Source organism: Pieris brassicae, chromosome 8 (assembly GCF_905147105.1).
Source record: "Pieris brassicae chromosome 8, ilPieBrab1.1, whole genome shotgun sequence".
Classification (NCBI taxonomy): domain Eukaryota; kingdom Metazoa; phylum Arthropoda; class Insecta; order Lepidoptera; family Pieridae; genus Pieris; species Pieris brassicae.
Genome location: NC_059672.1, coordinates 8,867,356 through 8,892,068, shown reverse-complemented (window position 1 = coordinate 8,892,068; position 24,713 = coordinate 8,867,356). Strand labels below are relative to the sequence as shown.

Genomic DNA, 24,713 nt, shown 5'->3' with positions numbered 1-24,713 from the left:
TTGTAGGTAGACTTGATTTTTCCGATTTGATGACCGAACGGGTCGTTAGTTTACTATAAAAGAAAAAAGAAATACTGCAAAAGAACCAAAAGAGTGCATTAAATGCAGGTAATCCAGTACAAAGACCATTGGAAGTTCGCGTCACGCAGTGGAAATTAAAAGGAAGCCGCGCTGCCCTTTTGCCCTCCGCTCTCCCGTTCCACCTCCACACGAAGCCTCCATCGCTCTCCGCCCCACTCTCCAGGTGGAATCGATCGCAGTGCGCTTGCCAACTATTATTCGGTGTATCCATTAGTAATCATTGCAACGGCAACTCAAACTATTTTTATAACTTCAGACAAACAAGTTGTGAATGCGCTTTTAAATTTTAAAAAATCTGTTTCTTATTTTACCAATGGAAATAACCATTTTGCTTCTATACGGATATTTCTTCTTCGTGTCCTTTGTTCTCATAGAACTATGAGCCACTGCATATTATGTAAGCTGTGGGCGCCTTTGTGTATAGACACGGTTGAGGGAACATAACCAACGGGCTAGCAACAACACTTTGCCTGCACTCTTACACGTTTTTATTCAAAGAAGGTGTTTCTCGAGATCATATCGTTTTAATTGAAAAGTTATATTATAAAAAATTAAAAAAAAGCTTTCCATTGTGAACATTCCAACTTCGAGAAATTATCCTCAGCAAATTAATTAGTAATAAAAACTGTGAAAAGCAATAAGATTTTATTGCGCCTTAAAACCTCAGTAGAAACTGATTCACTTCAAATGCATCTACTTGTAATAGGTACAAGTATAAACACTAAATTTAACGCGTATAGATTGTAAAATAAAGTTAAATAAGACTTAATATCGTATTTAAACCTACTTAAGCAGCGCCAGTGATGCTTCTGGTGATGGGTGTGGAGGAGGAGCCACCCGTGCAGCGTCAGATAGATGCCATCCGGGCCTTTCGCAACGTCTCCGACGACCTGCTGCTTGTGGACCTCAACACATTCGTAACTGAGCACCGGCGTGTGCTAGAGAAACCCAAATACTTTGATCCCAGTGTTAAGGAGACCAAAATAAAAACCCTCGACCTAATGAAACAGGCCATCTATGGAACTCAGGTTAAAAGTAATTCGTAATATTTTAAAAATGGCTGCATAAAATAGTCGTCTAAAACGGTGCTCCGTGATGCAGATACGGCTGCGTGACCTCGACGGCGTGATGGAGCGATACAAAGATAACCAAGCTTTCCAGATGGCGTTTCTTTTCTATCGGCTGGACCAGCTCATCGTAGACATGCGCCGTATCTACACTTTGGCGCTCAACAAGCGGCTGCTCAAGCCCATGTATCAGCACATCATCTGGTACGAGCACCTCGCCAGAAAGCACGTTGACGTGCTGTATTTAGTGCAGTTCGTGATCGACACGCACGAGCGAGTGATGAAGAATATCAACTTCGTCATTCAGCCTATGACGAGTCAATGACCTTGAATTTTCTTTACGAAATATATTAACGAAATGAAAACCTAACAACTTACGATTATTTTAATATTAAATAAGCTAGAAAATTCGATCCACAATTTCTTATGCGATTCATATTTTTTTGATAATGACTGTATTCGTCTCCAAACGAGTTATTCTTGTGTCAGAAAGAGATAAAAGAGAAGAAAGTATGTATAAATGGTAGTGGGATAGAGAATGGGAACGCACTTATTTTTAAGATCACGGGTGCAGTGCTCGCGAATTGCAGCGCACAGTATTGTTTTACAGTAAACTGATTTCAATGTTCACTTAAGGGATTTTGGTAGTTCCCTGGTCTAGGTCACGTATAATCGTTGTTACGTAAATATGAGATAGGTATGGCGTAAAGATACTTTTCGCTCAAAAAATTATATAACTGAAGTAAGATTAAGCCAGAGCGCTCACCGCGCGCGGAGCGATGCAGTCGTAAGCGCGGCAACGTCGCTCGCTCGCTCGCTCAGTATAGCGCGGGGCTCGCATCGGGAGGCCGTGCCGCCCGAGTCATGAACAACGACAAGATGAACACACGCGAATACCGCGAACGCCTCATCGACGAAGTGAAGAAGAACCCGGTGCTTTACGACACGCGCCACGAGAACCATCGTGACATCGACGTGCGGGACCGTTGCTGGCTCGAGATCTCCGAACGCCTTGGGGCCAACTGTGAGTGCGGAGCTTTATGCTCGTAGTCGCTCTTCACGGCGAAATGCACCTTAAAGTACTTCGTAGTAAAGTACATTTCACAGTAGCATTTGTACGCTAGCGTCGACATAATGATATTGACGTTATAATAATATGAAATTCCATGTCGACTTGAACCGACTACGAGTGTAAAGCTCTAATTCATATTAGGTTTGTAAATTAAAGGATTACAAAACATCGAGAGTAATGAATACAGCCCCTAGGGAGCTTATTTTATGTTTGCTTATCGAAGACTCAAATCACAAGAGTCTATGGAACTCAGAACTGAAATCAAACAGACATGCTCGGATTGACTGTAAGATTAAGAGGAGAGTAACAATCTGTACGACTTGACATTTAAAATAAGCCGACATAATTTCTGTTTTAGGTGAGGTGTTAAAACGCGAATGGAAGATCTTGCGTGATTCCCTTCGACAGTCGCTCAAAAAGAGCAACCGAGGCGGCACCACGAAGGCGGGCGCGCCTTGCAAGAAGTGGCGCTTTCAGTCTCGCATGGCTTTCGTGCTGCCCTACATGACTATAAGAAGGTAACTTCACAAATGATTGCTTCCGAGATTTACATTCTCCCTTCCAATGCCTTGTACTAACTAACTTCTACAATTACAGAAACCGACGTGTCATCAAAGACGATATCAAGATGGACGAGTCTGAATTGCCGTCGGATCAGGAACTGGAGACGGAGACGTGGGGAGCGGCGGAAGCACCGGAAGAGGGTGGCGAGCACGAGGCCTTGGAGCTGTTCTTCGCGTCAGTGTGCCAGAGCAGCAAGCGGCTTCCGCGGCGGCTACAAGCTACACTTAAAAGGCAGATCCTGGACGCTCTGCTGCGCGCCGAAGAGCAGTGCGACGATAAAGCTCCCCCCCACAAATGGGACTCAGTCGCGTCTTAGGGCAACCGAGTTCTACTTAAACCTGTAACTTACTCAGATCGAACATACGTAACCGTCGCATTTAGGACAATTAAATTGGTAGGTTTGTATGCTGCGTTTTAGCAATCTGAACTTCATGATTATTTTTAGGTTACGTGTGTGATCGCTGAAAGGACGATGACGTGATAAAGATCCTTCTTCACTAATATATTTAATGAGACTGCTTTAACTTAGACAGGTATCATTAGTCATTAGTTACATTTTATGTTTTATAACTTGTGTGATTTTTTAAATGTAAATAGATATATGCACATGCATCTGTATTGTCTTCTTATTGCGACATTAAGGTTTGCTACATTAATGAGACATATCAACATTTTTTTTTCGTGTTCCTGCATAAAAATAGAACATAACGTGAGAGCTGTTTTATATTCCTTAGCAATGCGAACCGAAAATGTGGGTAGTTGAACAGTCAACATGAAAAATATTTGAAAGTAGATTTGAAGGCTTCCAATATCAATATTGTCGCCTCTACGAGGTAATTTTCGACGAGCCATACCTGGACAAGAAGGCCGCTTCAAATATTCAGTACTTTTCCGAAAATTCATTTTCTCAATATTTTTTACAAATCGATTACAAGGGATAGCTATTTTGTACAATATTCTTAAAGAAATGACATTGGGGGAAGGTTCCCGACGTTTTCTTCTCGCCAATATGTTGAATTTGTCTATTGATCTATATAGTATTCGTTATTGACCTGCTATTGTTATATGTATAAATACCACAAAATCATCTATTTATCACATAGATATCGGTACGATTCACTGAATGACGCATCATTAAACTTGGGGCTTCGGGAGACAGCGATTGCCTCATAAATTAAACGAGCTTCTTCATGTCAGGCATCATAGCCATGGGTTATCATATTCCTTTAATGAAGAATCCTTGAAGTTAAGCTCACCATTGCATAGAGACAAAATGTATATTTATGATCACGTTTGTGCCAGCTTAGCAACAATTGAGTTGTCAGGGTCAAATCTAAATCAAAAAACGTCCAATTGCGCTCAATTCAAATCAGCGTCGTAGTACCAGAAGTGACTTTAGCAACGTAAAAACGGTAAATACAATCGAAACCTTGATATTAATAAAAAAACGAGGCAATAGTCACGTTTTGTAAATAGTGGCGCTGCGGGGAGCGGTCTATGTCAGAAGTAGATTAGAACAATACAAAATGTCTTTGAGACATGATTATTGGAATAGAGTAACATGTTCAATCCAAGTCTCACTTACAAGGCACACGGACATCTTGTATCACAATATTTACTTTACGTATAAATTCTCTGTAAGAGATAACGTAAACGGGGTACACGTCAGGCATGGAGCACCTACACCAAAAAGGAAGAAAGGATTTTTTTACAAAACATTTATTTTGTTTTATTTACTTATTTTATTTATAACAGAAATACATACATTATCCTTACAGACTATGCCAATACGATAATGTCGAGAAACATTGCATAAAATATAAAAAGGACATATATAATATTAAACACATAATTTAGTCAATACTGAGAATTCACTCTGCGAACATATAAATATATCGATAGTGTCGGAGACAGCATTCAGTAGTCGCAACGTCCTGGATAACGGGGATCTGTGCAACAGACTGGTTCTTTCCCTTGGTATCGCAAATAACCTAGGCCTTCGCCGTCGCACATATCCCATAGGTCCTAAGAAACCCAGTTCTTGGAGTACTTGGGTTGCACACTACACCCTTCAAGACTTTCATTACGTAATAGGCCAACTGTAAGTCCCGTCTGGTTTCCAACATAAATAACACGTAGCGGATATACATTCCGTATTATGCGAATTAAACATGAGAGAGATACAATACAAGAATTTGTCTTGCTTAATTCCATCAGAGAGACGACCATTCTCAATGCAGTGTACACTGTAATCGAAACGTATAATAGGGTATAGAAATAATATATGTGGTTGTCAGACAAGTTAATTTTACTTCAAATGTAAAGTGAGGTGGCAGCTAATACTAGGATAGCGTGACGAGATCGCGAAGGCGAGAAATCGATAGGAATGTCGGAAAAAACCAAGCTCGAAACAACAGTTATTCTTTCGAAAAAAAATTTTACTTTAAAAAAACTTTATACCTGAGCTGAATGTTTAATTTGGAAGGAAAGATTTGCGATTTATGCAATCGTGTGAAGGTGTAACTGCTTGGTTCCGGTTAAGTCGTCTCACTATTTAGTGTTATTACCAAAACAACATGATAGAAAGTCTTTGCGTCCATCAAATCTTAATGATAAAAATATTTTAACTTGTTAACAATTAATGTTTTGCAATATTTTGTTGAATGTAGCGGTCTTAATTTAAGTGAATTATGATAACTAATCTTGACCTTGCCTTTACCGTATGGAACTTATTATTAAACACTCACTGGAATTTCCGAGAAATTATCATCCATTAAAAAAAGTCACGGTTAGTTACTGCGACCAAAGTATTGCCGTCCTAAATATCTCGTTTTGCCCGAATTACAATACGATTATTATTTTTTTCTGCTTAGCGGCTTATAATTTACATAACTAAGAAATAATTTAGCAACTGTACAAATATATGATAGTGAGTATATGATTAACTAGATACTATTTTTACAAATAAACCTCTGAAATATTAATAGATTCTATAATTTTAAAATATTTATTGATGTACTTGATTTTCTTTTCTGGACGTGTGTATTATGTGATTAATTAGCAAAACGTATTTTGATAGATATTTTGTAAAAAATTGTCAGTTGGCAGCATTGTGTCGGCGACGGACTGTCTACTGTTACCGAGTGAGATGTCATTACTAAACCACCTACGAGAGACAAGGACAAAGCTCACGTGACGTGTCGAAATAGGATTTTCTATCTTCTTTTAATCTTCACGTTAGAAGGAGACAGTGAAGGTCATGGTGTCCTTCAGTGTCCATTTTAAAATAATATGCGTTTAAATTGTAATCATTTGTTATTATTGCGGTCGTGAAGTGAGATCATAGTCAGATATAAAACTTGGAGATATTATTATTCATATTTATAAGTACGTTTTAGTTGTTTAAGTCTTAAAGAAGGCACTACGTTGTCCGTGATTTTAAGTTAACAACTCATCAGTTAATATTTGAGATGTTAATATGATTCATGACCCAAATTTAAAACGTTAAAAATATATATAAATGTATATCACACAATACACTTAAGCACTGCTGCCATTATTATGCGCTTTTCACTTTGCTTTGGTAATTTCACTTGTTCACTTAAACCATACAATAAAAAGGCACAAAACTTTAAAACATCTTATGTGTGCGTATTATCAAATATTTTTAAGTTACAGAAAGACTCAGAGTAAAAATGTCTTAGGAATACATACAACTAGGTAGGAAGAATAAATTTCGTCGCGAGGTCTCAAATCGAGGAATGTTTTTGTAATCTATTCAGCTATTTATCAGCTATTTAACCGCGGTGGATTTCTCGTCAGCTGGTGACAATGCGAGAAAATGAACGGGGTCACCTTTCCCTCACACATCCGCGTCCTTCACCAACTTCGCCTGAAATTTAAATGTTATCCAGATAAAAGCAAGTCCAATACACTGTTACCACAAAGCTCAAAATATAAAATATAGTTTTATGTTGAAAAACTTGTATTTTAAAAGTAGTCATCGTGTTATAGCTGGGCAACAGTCTCGCGGCGTGACGGGATGACGTCGCTCACCATGAATTCCCTGAAGCCTTATTTCTTACGTGCCTGACAAGAGCTTCGTTTCTTACTTCACTTTTATGACTCTGCATCAAGTATACATTACTTGCTTTCGTACATACTTTTATAGATGACAGATCAATCGAGATCCGTTATGTTATGCTATTGTTAAGGCGCCTACAACTGAAATAATTCATTGTGTAATGCGTGATTACAGAAAATTGTAGTTGATAGTATAAAATTTGCACAATATTTCGATAACTGATACATGTGCGGCCGTTAGCGATGCATCGGGTGGGTGGTGTCTCCCGGACGGCGCTCAGTCGGCCGGGCGTCGCCACTGACGTGACTCGCATTATCGTAATGTATGGGACCTAACTGCGTGACACTAATGCAGCCGTGCCTGTATCTAGCCCGCTAGCACGCTTTCGGCGTAGCACGCGTAGCCTTTGCGTTGCGTGCCGTTAGTTAAAGTGGCGGTGAACTTACAGACGAAACAAAGGCGAGAGTCGCTCGTCAAAGGGCAATCGTGGCCGAAATGGTTAACACGAGCTGCGCAGTCTTCCGGTGTACCTCTTCCTCCCACAAAAACAAGGGACTCAGATTCCATCAGTTTCCACGTGACGAAAGGTTGGATTTCTTTCAATTTGGTTAATTGCAAACATTGAATATCAAATATATTGCTCTTGAACTCTGTGACGGGTACATAAATTATTTCTCTCAGATGCCACTTATGGGTGAAGGCGTGCAAGCGTGCCGATCTACTGGGCAAGGACGTCGAGCAGCTAAAGAATATGCACATTTGTAGCCTTCACTTCGAACATCGCATGTACGGGAAGCTACTTCTCAAGAAATCGGCAGTGCCCACTTTGAACTTACCGGCCAACACGTCGAGGACCGTGTCCACACAGACTGACAACCCCGATGCCCACATGGCGCTTCACATTCTCACCAGTCAGGGAGTGCAGACGGAGGGCGGATACGAGCGGTCGACCGTGAACCTCGACCAATTTTTAAAGGCCTGCGACGAGTTCCTGCCACGAAGTCTGGGCTCGTTCGTCAAGGCTCACATTTATCTGGCCGACCAGACTCGCTGACATGTAGTTGTAGTGTTGTGATACGACTTCTTATTTCTTATGCTGTTAAGAGTAATCTAGTCTCGAGCGAAGCCAACCGTGTTGAGCTTCTTAGAAAGAATGTTTCGTCATCTATTCAACAGTTATAAGTTAAGCACATAATGTGGTCTTCATCTTTTATTAAGAGAATGTTTGTTTTTGAGAGGTCTACGGATGTTAACTTTCGAAGACTTTATGTATCAAAATGTAGCCCACCGTTATTTTGTTGTATTAATTCAATGGTTATATCTACTATATCTTAAGTATAAGTGCTTGAATTATAGGAACTTGAACGCATTACGCAAACGCACAACTATTGAACGCATTGAAAACATTTTTAACTTTCAACAAATAACATTTTAATGTAATATATTGTGACTACGATTTCGTTGAATATGCACAACGGAGTAATCCTAAACATTCGCCTGCCTGACGAAGTCGCCTGACACGAGACACAGGAAGAAGGACCTTCATGTGTCTCGTTTGTTTTAAAAAGTATTTAACTACAGAATATTATAATACAGTAGAATTTAATCTCGTTGTGATCCATCGAAACGGCCACAACGTTGACTTTATTGTAATATATTTTCAGATCGCTCCGAGGAATTATTTTATTTTGCCTTAATGACAAAGTACCGTGACATTGGCATGTTCAGTATATTTAAACAGATTAACAGTTAACTTTTTAATTGTGTTTAAAAATAGCTACTGAGAGAATACACGTTGAACGAGGCTGCAATATTGTGAAGTGTGTATTGCGGAGTATGAGTAGGTATTCTTAGCAGCACTCCATTAATGTATCAAAAGACAAGTGGCGCCTATTGACATGAGACCGAATTAAACGTAAACAAAATACTAATTCTTATTCGAGTCGCTCCAAGGCTGATGTCTAAATAATAGTTAAGTGAGTATCCGTATAAAAGCGATTGTTGTTTTAATTCGATTATACAGTCTGGAATACTTTATGCACTAATAAATTTGTACAAATGAATTATAAACATATGATTTAAATCTAATATATACATATATATATATATATATATATGACGGGACTGATATCTCATTAATGCATTTTTACTTTCTCGCATAATATTAGTGTAACCTGAATAAAAACTCATCCAGCAACTTATAATCCGTCCGAAGCTACACAGGCATAGAATAATAACAAACAATTCAAGTTCAAGGTTTCAAACCAATCGTGGAACTTTTTCGCAATTAAAAGCTCCTCTAGGGTTTAGGCGATGTGAACGGTCGGCCCACTGTATAGAGTTCAAAACTTACTGTTTTCACATCGTCTTATTAGTAATCTCACCGTAGTCCGTGACATAATGGCGCAAAAAACTTGACAAGTCAAGGTTTACATCGATACGCTGTGTAAAAAGCGCATGGCAACACTGTCCAACGTACAACAAAGTGGTTGGTGTGTGTTATGTATGTATATCTGTTCACAGCTGCAAATAGATACAATAAGTATTTCATTATCTAATTTACTTAGTATCAAGCAGTTGTTATGTGTAAAAGGGGATTGCTGATCTAAAACAATTCATTAAATGGGTAATTTTCTTCAATAGTCAATAAATATTGAATAGATTTAAATTTCGCCAAGTGACCGAGGCTGGCACGCGGCAGAGGCACGAGCCACGCCGCATGACTGCTGACTTCTGATGCTTAATGCTTGCAGGTCGAAAGAGCTTGCACGAGGTTTGTCGACACGCGGACAACGGCCACATCCGGGTGGGGTCAGTCGGGGTCAGCATACACCAACAACTATTGTTGCTAAGTACGTATAACCTCAAGAGTAACGAAGCGGCGCAGCGAAGTTAATCACCGCCAGGGAAGGCTTCGCATTAAGTCGTCATATAAGGTGCTATTTTTGGAAGTCGGTTCAAAACTAACATTACGTTCTGCGATAAAAAATTACAAAGCCATAAAAAGACTGTATTTGATGGCTTAATAAAACATATGATTCCAATCGTAACAGTTGAAATCGTTATAGATTTTTAAATGACCGACGTATGACGAACGAACGTTCCTCTTTCTCATCTTTAACATGTCTAAAAACTGATACTACTTGACATATCAGTAATTCATAAGGAATTAATACATTGCTATATCAATAAATAGAAGAAATAATTCTGATTGTGCTTAGAGGAATAGTAAACGTCTTTCTATTTAAGTTATAGCTTATTATTTTTTGCTTTTCACTTCTTGCTTTTACCATCAAATACTCTATAATTTGAACATACAGTGGCCGCCTGAAAGAGATCGCTCGAAGGCGATAAGTGTCAAATAAATAAATAAACGATGGAACATCAATAAGAAACCGGCCGCAGCTAATGTTAATCTGTATGTAGTTAGTACTTAAATGTCTTGTTAAAACATTTTATATCTCTCTCTAATTACGACGTATGAAAGGGACACTATATTAAAACTGACTCGTTATACAGTAGCTCAATAATTATTAATGACATCTTGTTGGGAGAAAATGTACTCTAAGGACGGCCAATAGATTTTAAATTCCATCACAACACTGATGAACAGTGTCGAGCAATAAAACATAACTGCCGCACTCCATGTTATACGCTGTGCCCAAAAGTAAACGAGCACACTATAGATAATGACTTCGAGTCAAACGACTCAAGTGACTGCAAAGTACGAGCCATTCAAGATCTTACAGAGAACATACGAGATGTGAAATCGGTTTGTATCTGGTCAGGAAGTTGCGGACATATAGGGTCGTGGCCAGGCAACGAGATGTTAGATTAGAGCGTAAACAAGTTTGGTATCTACACGTGTACAGACCGAATCGAGTCGAGAGCTCTACACAAAAGGTACGGAAAGTATTTCTTCGTTTTCTCGTGACTTAATAAACAAAACCAACAATACCTGTAAAGTTTAAATATTAAAAAATAACACCGCAAAGCTTTACCCGAAGATATGATGTGTTTCATGATATAAACGCTTCCCAAAATTATCTTAATCGGAGTAAATCCAATTACTTCTCAGTCGCGGTTCGCGCGCTGACATCATACTTAATTACATTTCTCAAAGTAATACACTCATTAATTATTATAGTTCTGTATTAACTAGTACGCCATATCAATTATCTTATCAAAATATTTAATTGGCGAAAAGTTATAAGCTGAAATTTATTTTTGCTCACTCTTAAGTATTTGAAAAAGTTAAGTTTTAAACTTTATTTCCCTCCGCAATTAACTTATGGTTTTATTACTTAGATACTAATTTAATAATTTTGATACAGAGATGTGACCTTGTTAGATGTTTGATTAAGTGATTTTTCAATTCAGGGAAGATCCGAATTGATGTTTTACAAAGTTGCGTTGGTCGAAATGGTGGTGTTGGCGAGGAGGTCACGCGCGCGCTAATAGTTTCAGCAAATGCTTCCTTTGTTGGCTGTTTGTTCCGAATCCAGTCTATTTCTGAAGACAATCATGAGTTGCCTGCGAATTGAATTGCTTGTTTTGCAATTAACGTGTGTGCTATAAGTTTGTTAGCACATTGCATCTATGTATTGCGGATTTAGCTTTCCACGTGTCATGTACTTACGCTGGTAAACAATTAGCGTCGATTTCTTTACATTATTTTATACTTCTTATACAGTTTACGGCATAACGAACATATTGAAAAAGTTGTAAGTTTTCTATTATGTAACTCCCTAATGAATACATATATACCTATATAAAAACGATTATCATGTATGAAAATAAAATGGAGTCAATACTTTACATATTATGATTAGTTTATATTGTGTATGACACGCTGAGTCATTTACTTGAATAAAAACAATTTATTTCAAGGTCAATATGCGTTAATTTCAGTTGCGATAAGGCAAATTGGACTGTATTACCGAGCGATAAAGATCTTACAAGCGAAACTGTACAGCCTAGGTTTCAATCGAACACAGCTGCAGTTGATATTAGCTCGTGGAACTATTGTAATACCGTAACTAGGTATATGTAACTAAACGCATACAACCGACAAACGTGGCTCGGTAACTAACGAGCGTACGGGCAATTTCAGTACGCTTAGCGTTGCAATAATGCTCATTTAAGCATAAGCGGGCAGGAACTCGGTTGGCAATACTTGGTGTACCACGGTTTTGTAATAAATAAATGATCCATGCGACTTTAGCGCTTGTTGCAAGGAGGTTCCGACTATATTTATGTAAAAGAATTAATATTTACACACTATGATACGAGGTAAGCGGCGTGAGTCACAGTGAGCAAACAGACTGAGCGACGCCGCCGTTGCTATGTAGAGCTAAGTGAGGCTTTAGTGTTCATTAAACACTTACTTTGTAAAGACGATTATTCTTCAGGTCGTTTTACGACGTCAGTTTATATTTTGTGTGCTTTTATGACCGTACGTGGATTTACAACGAGCCATAGAGGTCAAATCGGATCCGACGCGTTCCATACGGCGCTCATTGTTGTTGACGATGCCTTGACACGATACTGCTAAACGATCGAAAAATCACGATTAATTTACGGAGACCGTTAATTGTTAATTTTCGGTGAAGTTTAATACACACGATGTATACTTACCTAATACAATGAAGACAAAGATTACAATTATTTTAGCAATTAGAGATTCTTGCATAACTTCTGAAATGGAGGGCAGAACTACACAAACATCCTATTTCTAAGAAACCACTTATTTCCATACCTAATCTTCAACTGATGATTAAACTTTTTAATTTTCGTAAGTGATTATAAGGACTTATAATGGTCTTAGTAAATAATCAAGTGGTTTACTCCTTACAAGCCTTACTGGTAATGCTACCATGCCACCTTAACCTTTAGATAAAACGGCGGTTCGGTTGAAAAATTTACGAACAACTTAGCCAGGAACTCTTTATGATGAGGAATTCAAATTCTATAAAGCAACATCGAACCCACCTCGGGCAATTCAACCGCGAGTTTTGGAGAATCGACTTAATGATAATAGCGCGATGTCCACGCTTCATTTGCCGGCAGATTACCAAACTAACGATTAATGAAAGCCACTCCCTCTGCCGTTGTGGCATAGATGTATATATGTAATCTACGTAAATATATGTTACGTAATAAATTATAAAAGCATGTACATATATAACTAAATAAAGTTTATTCAAATTGAAATATGGTCCGCCCGAGTTATCAAGTGGATTCGTGCGTTTGTAGGAGGAATAACGATATTATCATAATGGCCGCCGTAATTAAGGAGGTCTCCTTTAATGAGGGATCAAAAGAAAAATAAGTATTTAGGAGAAAATATCCGGAAAGAAATAAAACCTTCAAAGAACGGTCTAATTATCATCCGGAGGGAGGCGGCTAATGACAGCCACCACTCCCGACGGCTTAGTGGTTGAGGTACTGCTACAGCATCAACCGAAGCCGTTAGTTATTTATAGTATACATCTAGTTGTTTTGAATGTTCCTGTTATGATTTCATTTGCTAATAAAATTGGAGTAAGTAATAAATATTAATTGACAAAATATCTAACACCCTCTACTAATTTCCCTTTTATTGGCTTTGAAGCTACAATTTAAAGTTTCAATGCTTATCGAAACTGGCTTAGACAGTTCAGCCGGGCGAGACGGATATATTGAAAAGGATGCATACATCTATATTTTGAAACATTTGAAAAGTAACAAGTTAAATAAAATACATCGAAGAGTCTTCCGTATCTGAATGAAGTAGGGTTCAACTTTTACTAATGCAATGTTATTTTGTAAGGAAACTCGTATAACTGTTTGTGTCGCTTTTCCCCCAATATATTATTTATTATATTTTGACCGATTCCTAATTATTGTTAGCATTTGTATTATTTAATTTAGGTGAACGTTACACTAATAATATATATTTCAAATAAGACAGCCAATATTTTAATACAAGGTATTGGTAATTAGAGTAGAGAAGAGCAAGCGGCGGGTTTTCTGGTGGCGTTTAAAAACGCTTATGGACGCCAAAACCAGAAATGTATATGAAATGCTTCTTATTTTACATTTACTGCCAGTTCACAAATCATGGGCGTAAAACGGAAGAGAAGAACTGGCAATAAACTCTCCGCCGCTCTTTTTAATCGCCAAGTATTTTTTTTATATTACACAACGTTTGTAAGGAGCTGCAACCATCACACCATGTTCCACATGACATCAGCAGGAGGTATGGTGAAATAGGAGCACGCACTTACATTCTCGTGGGAACAACACGCAAATTCGTAGTCGAAATAACTAATATCACCACATACACGAATTCAAGTACAACCAGTCACCACAAGTAGCACCCGTTCACGAGTATGACGCATGTCCAGCCATCGGGCCCCTGGCCATATTTTAGGGAGAGAGACAACCCGACGCATGGACGTCGCCACAAGCAATGACATTTAAACGAGCGTGACGATCCTTCTAATGTGAACTTTACTTATGTAGCCAACATAAGTAAATAATAAAAATACTAATTATACTGAAAAAAATCGATACCACATGGATCACGATTTGTTCCCACTTTACACTAAAACAGTAGTGGATGTTGACGACCGCCCCAGAGTCTGGAAATGTAGCCGAGAGATTTAGTCGTGTTACCTCTTTATACTGGAGCAATTCATATCCAAGCACTGGGATCGTTTAAATATTCATTTGTAGTATAATAAGCCTTATCAAGCAGATTTACTTTAACGTACCATTTAAATTTATTTATTGACAACATTTGTATGTCAGTAGGGATTTTTTTGGAAAAATGTATTGCCTTGGAAAGAATTATTCGTTTTATGCAGCTTTGTGGTTAGTGCGCTAATTTATTGTTTATTAAGAGTACTATAATTAATATTAGAAGCTACTATTATTTTTAAAGAAATCTATATTTTTCCGCACATACAAAATATTCTCATAAATGTATTGACTTGCTTAAGTCAAAATATGTAATTCTTTAATCTTCCTCCGGACTGACTCCCTTGGGGGTAATCCGCAGATCATTCTTATAGCCCGCTTTTCTTACCAATATCGATTTAATGTCAGCTGCATTACCCCACAAAATAACACCATATGACATGATACTATGAAAATAGCTGAAATGAATCAGCTTTGCTGTATTCTCGTCCGTTAAATCGTGTATATTTTCCACTGCGAACGCTGCAGAACTAAGCCTATTCGAAAGACCTTATACGTGGGTAACACTGAAAATGCTTAGAACTATAAACTTTTTTTGAATTTCAATTTAAGAACTCTTTGGTAACCTAATGTAGTATATTGCATTAATTAGTTTTTGTGAGTTGGCGGCAAATCTAAAACTCTTGTTACACGTAAAAATTAACCTAACGCGAGAACATTTTAGGTCAATGATTTATTATGACTTTCGTTGTGGGGTTACTCAACAACAAAGCTATGATAGACTGCGATTAGCATTTCTTAATGAAGCCCCATCTCGTGCGACTATTTATAATTGGTTTAACGAGTTTAAGCGTGGACGTAGCAATCTCAATGATAATCCGCGTGAGGAACGTCCTTTAACATCAGTGCTGTGTGACGCATGATAGAGGAAGATAAGAGAGTGTCCTATCAGCAGATACGGGCAAGCCTAGCCATTGGTATGAGTCAGTTCAAAAATTGTTACAACAACCAGAAACACCTTCTCATGGATGGTTGTCACCAAATGTAAGATAAGTTCAACGGTGGTGACTCAAATGCTGTATTTGACATCGTCACAGGTGATGAAAGCTGGATATATTGCTACGAACCCGAAACCAAAAGATAATCAGCTCAGCGGCTGTTTGCTTTCGAGGATAGGTCAACTAAGGTAAAGAAAGGAAGAAGTCAAGTAAAAAAGATGATTTCCTCATTCTTTGGTCGGAAAGGTCATTTCGTGACAGTTGTTGTAGAAGATGGAAGGACAGTTACTGCAGACTGGTATGGCAATCGCTGTTTGCCTGTTGTTTCGGAAAAAATTCGACAGCAGCACCCTCGAAGCAAGAGCCTCCTTCACCACTACAATGCTTCACCGCACTCCGCAAAACAGACTGTCGAATATTTTACTATGGCAGGTGTCGAGATAACGAGTAATCCGCCATACAGTCCTGACCTGGCGCTCTACGACTTTTATTTATTCCCAAGAACTCAAGATGAAATTCGAGGTATTCGCTTTACGAGCCCCAAGATGCGGTGAAAGCATACGAAAATGCAGACCACTGCTTTTCTCAGTGATTCCATCGAATGCGATGTGTAGAGAGGAACGGAGATACTTCGAAACTACTACGATAAAAGTATTGGCAAATTTCTACATTAAGCCGTTTTTCATTTTCTAAAAGTTTTCAGTGTTATCTAGGTATGTACACATATCCACTGGAGTTTACTATCAAAAGTAATTCCCAAGAACACCGCATTATCAACAGTCTATTTCCTCAACTTTAATTATTATTTGAGCATTATTACTTTTGCATTTGTAGTTACAAATTTTAATACATTTAAGTTTTAACGTTTAAGTTACAAAATGGTAATTACCATCTAGTCTTGTGTAGGTTAAATATCGATTTCATTTTGAAAGTCAAGCTATCTATCTCGTGGCATGGCTTAGCTCAGTCAAGTTAAAAATCCTAATAAGTTAAAGATGATTCTGCGACTTCATTCTCTTTCATTTAAGCGCCTCCGAAACGTTTGTGACAACCCTATACAGCTGCTACTGACTTACGCGCTATGACATCCCACATCACAAAACAGTTAACGCCACGCAATTGTGTATCTTCTATACATCAAATACGGATCAAAATTAATTAGCAGCCCAATGCGTGGGCCGTTTTTTACTTATCTGCCCTAGGGCTATTGAGTTTTTAAACTTAGTTCAGTGACCTTCAAATTGTACGACGCGTCGAATATCTACCTAATGCCCTGCGAGAGAGCCTTTCATTAATTGTATGATAATAATATAATACTAGTTTCGGTTTAATATGTCATCATTTATACATAAACTACATTAGGTTTCATGAGGCAGACGATTGACTCAAAACGTTATGTATTTCAAATCAACATAGACACGCTGAGATATTTTAAAACAGCGTAGAGTGAGGCCCTGAGTGGTCTCCAGAGGTCGTATAACTGTAAAGTTCTCATCTAAGTTCCCGCAACTTAAACGAGTTAAGTTACGAGTATGCCCTGGGGTTAAGCCGACTACAGGTTTTTGCTGTAAGAGGTTTTTCTATATTGATGTTTTCGAAACCTATCGAATACCGTCGTACTTTTCTGAAAATGCATATCAATCCAATGCTAGTTCCGGGGATCTGAACGTAAATGAATGAGGTTACTTATAAGCAAAGTTGTTGTTTTGATAAAACGAGTTACATAATATATTATGATGATTCCTCGGATCTTTGTAAACCTGTCTGTCGTCCTGCAAGCATTAGCGCGAGTGAGACAACTGTCGGACCGGTTCACCCACTCAGTTAAATATTTTTTAGTTTGAGATATAGTATTATGGCTCTCGATAGTGTTCATGCGTTCTTTTATTGCGTATCTACGAACTCTGAAAGACGACAACACAGTGATTTAAACGTAGCTTGAACAACGTTTTTACAAAAGGTGCTGTTTTTTTTTTTTTTTTATTTATAAAATAGGGGGCAAACGGGCAGGAGGCTCACCTGATGTTAAGTGATACCGCCGCCCATGGACACTCTCAATGCCAGAGGGCTCGCGAGTGCGTTGCCGGCCTTTTAAGAATTTGTACGCTCTTTTCTTGAAGGACCCTAAGTCGAATTGGTTCGGAAATACTTCAGTGGGCAGCTGGTTCCACATAGCGGTGGTGCGCGGCAAAAATTGCCTTGAGAAACGCTCAGTCGTGGAACGTCGGACGTCGAGGTGATACGGGTGGAATTTTGTATTTTGCCTCGACGTCCGATGCTGAAACTCAGCTGCAGGTATTAATCCGAACAACTCCTCTGAACACTCTCCATGGTAAATGCGGTAGAAGATGCAGAGTGACCCCACATCTCTACGCAACGCCAAAGGATCGAGCCGCTCGGAGAGGGATTGGTCATCGACGATTCGAACCGCTCTTCGTTGGATACGGTCAAGTGGAAGGAGCTGGTACTGGGGAGCCCCCGCCCAGAGGTGAGAACAGTATTCCATGTGGGGCCGTATTTGCGCTTTATAGAGTTGCGAGCGGTGGCCCGGAGTGAAGTACCGTCTCGCCTTGCTGAGCACACCAAGCTTTTTGGAGGCTAATTTAGCCTTTCCCTCCAAATGACCGCGAAACTGAACGTCGTTCGATATGTCAACGCCAAGTATTCCGATGCTGGCTGTGGCTTCAAGAAGAGTGTTTTCGAAAAGAGGAGTAGCGACAAAGGGTATTTTTTTCGCGGAAAACGCGCAAACTTGTGTCTTCTTGGGGTTAAATTGGACTAGGTTTAGTCTACCCCAGTCCGAGACTCCACGTAAAAGAGTTTCGACTTCAGACACAAGTTTGTTCCGGTACTCATCGACAACTGCCCGAGAAATACCTGCCCGGCCAGTGTAAAGAGTATCCCCAGTGCTGTCGTCCGCATAGCAATGAATGTTGCTAAGTTGCAACATGTCATTGATATGCAGAAGAAACAGGGTCGGGGACAGAACACAGCCTTGTGGGACCCCAGCATTCACGGGTTTAAGGTCGGAACATGCTCCGTCGACGACGACCTTGATGCTCCGATCGGCTAGAAAGCTGGAGATCCAGTCGCATAATTTCTCAGGAAGCCCGTAGGCTGGTAGCTTCGAGAGCAGTGCTTTGTGCCACACCCGATCGAAGGCTTTCGCTATGTCCAAACTAACCGCTAGTGCCTCCCCCTTGGACTCAATTGCCTCTGCCCATCTATGAGTAAGGTATACTAGAAGGTCACCAGCTGAACGACCACGACGAAAGCCGTACTGATAATCGCTAATCAGCTGGTGGCCCTCTAGATAACTCAAGAGCTGGCCATTAATAATGGATTCCATTATTTTGGAGAACAAGGAGGTTATTGCGATTGGGCGATAGTTGGATGGATCAGTGCGATCGCCTTTTTTAGGGATCGGATGTATCGAAGCGGTCTTCCAGCACTTCGGGACAGTGCCGAGCGAGTACAGGTACCGGAAAAGGCGCGTCAGGACCGGAGCCAACTCAGGAGCACATGTACGCAGCACAATTGGAGGGATACCATCCGGCCCGCTCGACTTATGAATGTCCAAGGAAGATAGTGCTCTGCGAACAGCACGTTGCTGGAATGTGATTTCCGGCAAGTGTTGTATCACTTTTAGAGAATAATATATAAATTCCATGATTTGCTTAATTAGAGGCTTTCGTTTGACCCCCGAAGAGATTCGAGGTATAAAAAATACTATGGTTAATCCCTAAGTTGTGTATTTTGTAAAGTTAAAACCAACTCTTGAGGAACAAACGGAGGTGTTTACTTATTTTTGTAAATTAAGAATAACGGCGCACCTTACCGATGTAAGGTGTGTGTGTAAGGTCACAGACAACGAGCTCTTTTCTATTTCACCTTAAATCTCTTCGACCTTATGTTGAAGTTAGATATAGCTCGACAGGACAATATAATCGACACTCGATCGACTAGGCGACAACGGAATGCTTGCCGATATGTTGTATATAGGAGGGTTGATAATAATGGCAGTTGTCGAGTGAGCACTAAACAAAAGTAGACGCTGAAGTGTCGCCCGCATCACTCGCACGGTGCACGGCAGAAGCGCAGGCTGTGCCCTCCGGCGTCACTAGCGAAGAGTTTGACTTACAATTCTTATGATTTATCTTTTACGAACGACTTTCACCTTTCAGTTTATGTACAAATATGGTGTGATATTTATTAAATGAATTTTTGTTTAGATTTTTGATCGTACCAACCGGCCAGGCGTCACCGACGATCATTCACAAATTATCGTCTCAAAGTCAAAGTCAAAAATCATTTATTCATATAGGTAGCACAATGTACAATTATGAACGTCAATAAAAAAGAAATATACATAAAATGTTTCTAATTTTACATTTACTGCCAGTTCTCAAATCAAGGGCGTAGAACGGAAGAGAAGAACTGGCAATAAACTCTCCGCCACTCTTTTTAATCACCAAGTTTTTTTTTGTATTATACATCGTTTGTAAAGAGCTGCAATCATCACACCATGTTAATGTACGATTTAAATTTATTTATTGACAACACTTGTATCTTACTAGGGATTTTGTTGAAAAAACGTATACAATTAACTTGGAAAGAATTACTCGTTTTATGCAGCCTTGTGATTGGTGCGCTAATTTATTCTTTATTAAGAGTACTATAATTATGGAAGCTTCTTCTTAAAGGCCTTTTGTCTTCTTTTCGTTTAGCTTAAGATTATTTGTATCAAACCAGTGAACTACACTGGAGATGGCACTGTTTACATTCTCAAGTGATGGATTTCGTCGTTTCACTTTAAATAAAAGCGAAATGTCATCAGCAAACAGTACCATCTCGGGAAGCTCCTTTACAAGAAATGGTAGGTCATTTATATAGACGAGGAAAAAGAAGGCTCCATACATACATGATAGCAACATAATCTTGATGCTCAAGTCTCATGCTTGATTAACTAAGTTTTTCATTCACAGAATGGTTGAAATTAATATGATAAAATACAGCCGCGGGAGGTCACGATCCTATTTGATCCGAACCCATTACTGATATCAGCAAATATAATTTCACGTATTATTCACATACGTAATTCTAGCAAATTGCATTGCATTTCGGGGTTAATGAAGGGGTTTTGTGAGCATAATGGTGGTGCTTACTGAAAATCGGTGCAGTGCTAATTATTACCTACACAAGCACCAATATGCAAGTAGGTACAAATTGCATTTTGAAAATGTTGTCTTTTCCATTTCAAATGTTTTTGTACAAACGTTAATGATCTAATTTCTGTTTCGATATGATTATTACTTCTGAGAGCCAGTCAAAGGGTTAAGGCACGTACGGGACGGCTGCGGTCGATTCGGACCCGCGATAAAAGGCTACGGTACGATCACGTCTCGCTCGCGTTGCGCACACGGCGAAGGCTTCGTGGGACTTCGTCGTGACTCGTGTTACTGTCACCTTACATCACACATCATCCCCATTAAATAGTATTTTAATGATTAATGCCGACATACTCCCCATTACACAAGCTCTCCACTCTTGAATGCGAGAAAAAGATTTTTATTAATACCTTTAGTGTTGTCACCCTACAGCGTTAAAGAGATATGCTTTGTTCGGAGTCATTTATATTAGAGAATGTAGACGGTAAAAATTAAGGTCAAATATAATCACGATACTACAGTGCTGAGTCAGCGACTACCGTAATACGCCTCGCTTACTCGTTATGTTGAGATTTCGGACCACCCAAGAAAGGCAACGATCCTATTTAATAATAGAAATATCAAAATTATCTTCTTTTAAAACATGGCCTGGCCGGTCGGTGGATTGGATTTCATGAGCGAAAATACAACGTTGTTACTTTGAAACTATTTTATGGCTAGACGGCATATCTTCCCCAGTGAAGTAATTACACGCAGCATTTAGATTTTGAATATAGCCTTTAATCATATGAAGGGAACCTGAGATCCTTGTTTAAAGGTGAGTGCCAGTAACTTCCTTAAATGTGATTGTAGTCCCCTCTTAATAAAAGCGTGATTGTGTCATTAGCGGCACGAGATAACACTCGGCTGAGATCCAAAATGGATACCCTTTCAAACATTGTTCTTGTGAGGATTAGTTTTACAATAAATACGTGTATTATTTTAAAACAGGCTCGTTCCTTTTTCATCTGTTACACGTTTAGCAACAAAGTTGCATTTCTAAACGGCTTACAATTTCTGCCTTTCAACTTTAAACTTAGAGCTCACTTCGGCTTAACACATTAAGTGCTCTTTTCTTTGATCTGAGTGGCCATAGCAGCGGTGTCGTCCACTCGGATCCGTGCGAGAGTCCCGTTCATTTTGTATTAGCCAGAAACTCACGAATAAACAATTGTAAAGATTTAACTAGAAAAGAACTGATATTTCTCGGACTCCTACACACTGGAACAATTCGACTAAACCGTATTAGCAATTACTGGAAACAGAACTATTTATTTAACCTTCCATGCTTCGGACAATTTATGTAACGAAAATATAAACTTATTGATATTACGATACCTGCACTTTATGTCGGAATCAAGCGATTTATTAGATTTTTGATATTGTTGATTGTAATGCTACATTACATAGAATGTACAATGTCTTCCTAAATAAATAATTCTCCATATGCATATATTTTAATACTTACTATTTTTTTAAGTCACCACATGATGATGACACGTCTAAACTGTATACTGTATGTCATGTATAAGAGTGTATGTATAAGTGTGTGTATGGCCTATGTCTGTTCCTGTGCGCGTGTGTGTCTTGTGTGTGTATCCTGTGTTTGTATGGACTGTGTGTCATATGTTACAAGATTTTGGTCAAGGAAAGTAAAGTTAAAAACTCGTTTTGATTACTTTCCTTAGTTGATTATGCCCAAGGCCCTAGAATTGTATTTAAAAAATACTGGATTGTCAAATTTCTTGTGACATATGACATAGTACGCAAAAACGCACTCGCGGATCAAATATCTATGATATTAGTGAAAGTTTTTAATGAAATGCCAAATTTATGAGATATAGTGTTATCAGCCATTTCAATGTCTCGTGAAAAATATATTTTACTCAAATTTGTATATCATAAGAGATTTCATAAATATGCTACACTATTTATAGAGCGCTGCGCAGCCGGCGATAAGGTAAAGTTGTAACAACTCGTTCCCTCTCCGACTGCCGCTGCCACTTATTATAGAATATTATGTGATATGGTCAAACTTCCAGATCATATCTACCGAGCCTAAATAGCTAATTAAAAAGATAATTTTGAATAAAAATAACAATAAATTTATATCCAATTTCAAAGGAAGAGATGAGGCCGCAAGAAGAAGATATATTACGAGCTCTGTATGTCACGATAATAAAAGAATACGTCGTACCGACAAAATGTGAACAGCCCATTTGAATGTATAAATAACCTCGCAGAGCAAAAAATAACATAATATTTCAATTGGTGTTGAAGGACGAATGATAACCGAGGTAAACATGTTTGCTAACTGGGTTATCTGCGCGGGCGCATTACATAAGTGCCTATTTAATTACGGAAATGTGTGAATTTTGATTATGTTATGCTCAAATAATTGAATGTATAAAGATAATGCTAATTCGATACACGTGGTGTTAACTCGTTCTGGTTGAGTTTCAGAAACCATTCACTAAAGTATCTATTAAATGCGCGCAGAAACGTGTACCTCACAGAAGCTTATGCAAATATATGTATGTGCATTGCAGCGTGTACTTTTAGCGAGACGTTGCAATGATAAATACAGTTATGGAAAACATGAGATATCGACAGACATGTATTTACCTCCGATAAGATAACAACAATCTTTGTTCCTTTAGTAAATATCGTAAAATAATATTATTGGCGCACACTTGGACGTTCCTTTCCGTATGTATTGATAACGTTTCAAGGACACGGCCTACAGCGTTTTCCTAAACCCTAAATGAATTCATTTACATAATTTATATTTCATTTTCAAAAACACTAATTCAATTTCCTAACAGTTTTCCCTGGAAAGTGAATTCTAATTGGATTATGTTACTCTGGTGTTACTTCGGTGTTGTATCGCTAATGTTACAAAACGAAAACACATGGCGCACGGTGACCGGTGAACGGCATTACCACAGATCGCATTAACTGAGCAAACATTTCTCTGTCAATGCAATCCCGACTCCAAATACAAACACCGACGGACGGTTGAGCTGAAGCTGCTAGAAATAAGTCAGTTTGCCAAAACGTCACCACTCACATAGGTATTTAGGTCTGGAGCGGATTATTCCAACGCACAATATTATAGTTGTAGAATTTACACATCCGTAAGCCTCTCGGGATTGGAGGTGTTCATGGGCACTAAAGCGTGCACTTTATTCTAAGACTCCCTAAGAAGTAATAAGTCTAGACTCTGAAGGGATCTGCCTGTTCCCTTGCTCGTTTCCCGGCCTTCTGTCCCCTCCTCGCACATGATAAACTTAACACGTAATGTAAAATGTTTTGAGGTATAATCGTTATCGTTGGGACTATGTCTTTATTTCTACGCCAGACCCGACCACGCAAACCGCGCGTGTCGCCTCCACGCGCTTTTCGATGCCGTCATTTACATCGTAAAAATAAAATAAAATTGTTTGGTATTTAATGTAATTTTAGAGTTATGGTCTACGTTTATGCCTAAATGTTTTTTGTCTGACTCAAATAGAAGCTCAGCTGACCCGGGGTATTGTTGAAGTACCTATTACATATAGACATTTCGTTTTAAAGTGAAAAGTGACTTCAGTGAGTTGACAGTTGACTTTGTCACTTTTGTTTACATTTTTTGTCATTTAATGGGATCAAAGCACGGGTCAACGACCAATAGAAGCTTATCTGATTGGTTCGCTTAGTTGAGCATGTGATTTTCTGAAAACAACGCTTGTTTATCTTATTGTGTACACTGTAAACAACCTGTGATGTATATGTGATGTACAAGGCACGAAAATATTTACATTGCAATAACGTGTGGCACGCTTATAGACTATGTACTTAAATAGATATTTTAAACGGTACTTTAACAAAACTTAATTAAATTACAATTAGGAATGAGTCGAAAACCGGTCGTGAACGATGATGCAGTGGTAATAATGTGAGTTAAGAACTATTTTA

General features: G+C 38.7%; 1 protein-coding gene across 3 annotated transcripts; it reads left to right on the top strand.

The window, feature by feature from the left end:
• Positions 1-738: 738 nt before the first annotated feature.
• LOC123712818 lies at positions 739-3,390 on the top strand. 3 transcript variants are annotated; one of them, XM_045666098.1, is made up of 5 exons: positions 739-787; positions 877-1,109; positions 1,243-2,172; positions 2,579-2,738; positions 2,818-3,390. In XM_045666098.1, the coding sequence occupies exons 3-5, from the start codon at positions 2,013-2,015 to the stop codon at positions 3,098-3,100; spliced, it is 603 nt and encodes a 200-aa protein (XP_045522054.1). In that variant the 5' UTR covers positions 739-787; positions 877-1,109; positions 1,243-2,012; the 3' UTR covers positions 3,101-3,390. The 3 variants fall into 3 exon arrangements, with proteins under 3 accessions (XP_045522054.1, XP_045522052.1, XP_045522053.1); XM_045666096.1 differs by having other exon boundaries at positions 1,183-2,172; XM_045666097.1 differs by having other exon boundaries at positions 756-787; positions 874-1,109; positions 1,183-2,172.
• Positions 3,391-24,713: the final 21,323 nt, after the last annotated feature.

What these genes read in the sequence shown, in the direction of transcription:
- LOC123712818 (XM_045666098.1), top strand. Translation starts at nt 2,013, where the DNA reads ATGAACAACGACAAGATGAACACACGCGAATACCGCGAACGCCTCATC. An exon ending in CGAACGCCTTGGGGCCAACT is followed by an intron (nt 2,173 to 2,578) that starts GTGAGTGCGGAG and finishes TTTCTGTTTTAG; the next exon opens with GTGAGGTGTTAAAACGCGAA. An exon ending in CCCTACATGACTATAAGAAG is followed by an intron (nt 2,739 to 2,817) that starts GTAACTTCACAA and finishes CTACAATTACAG; the next exon opens with AAACCGACGTGTCATCAAAG.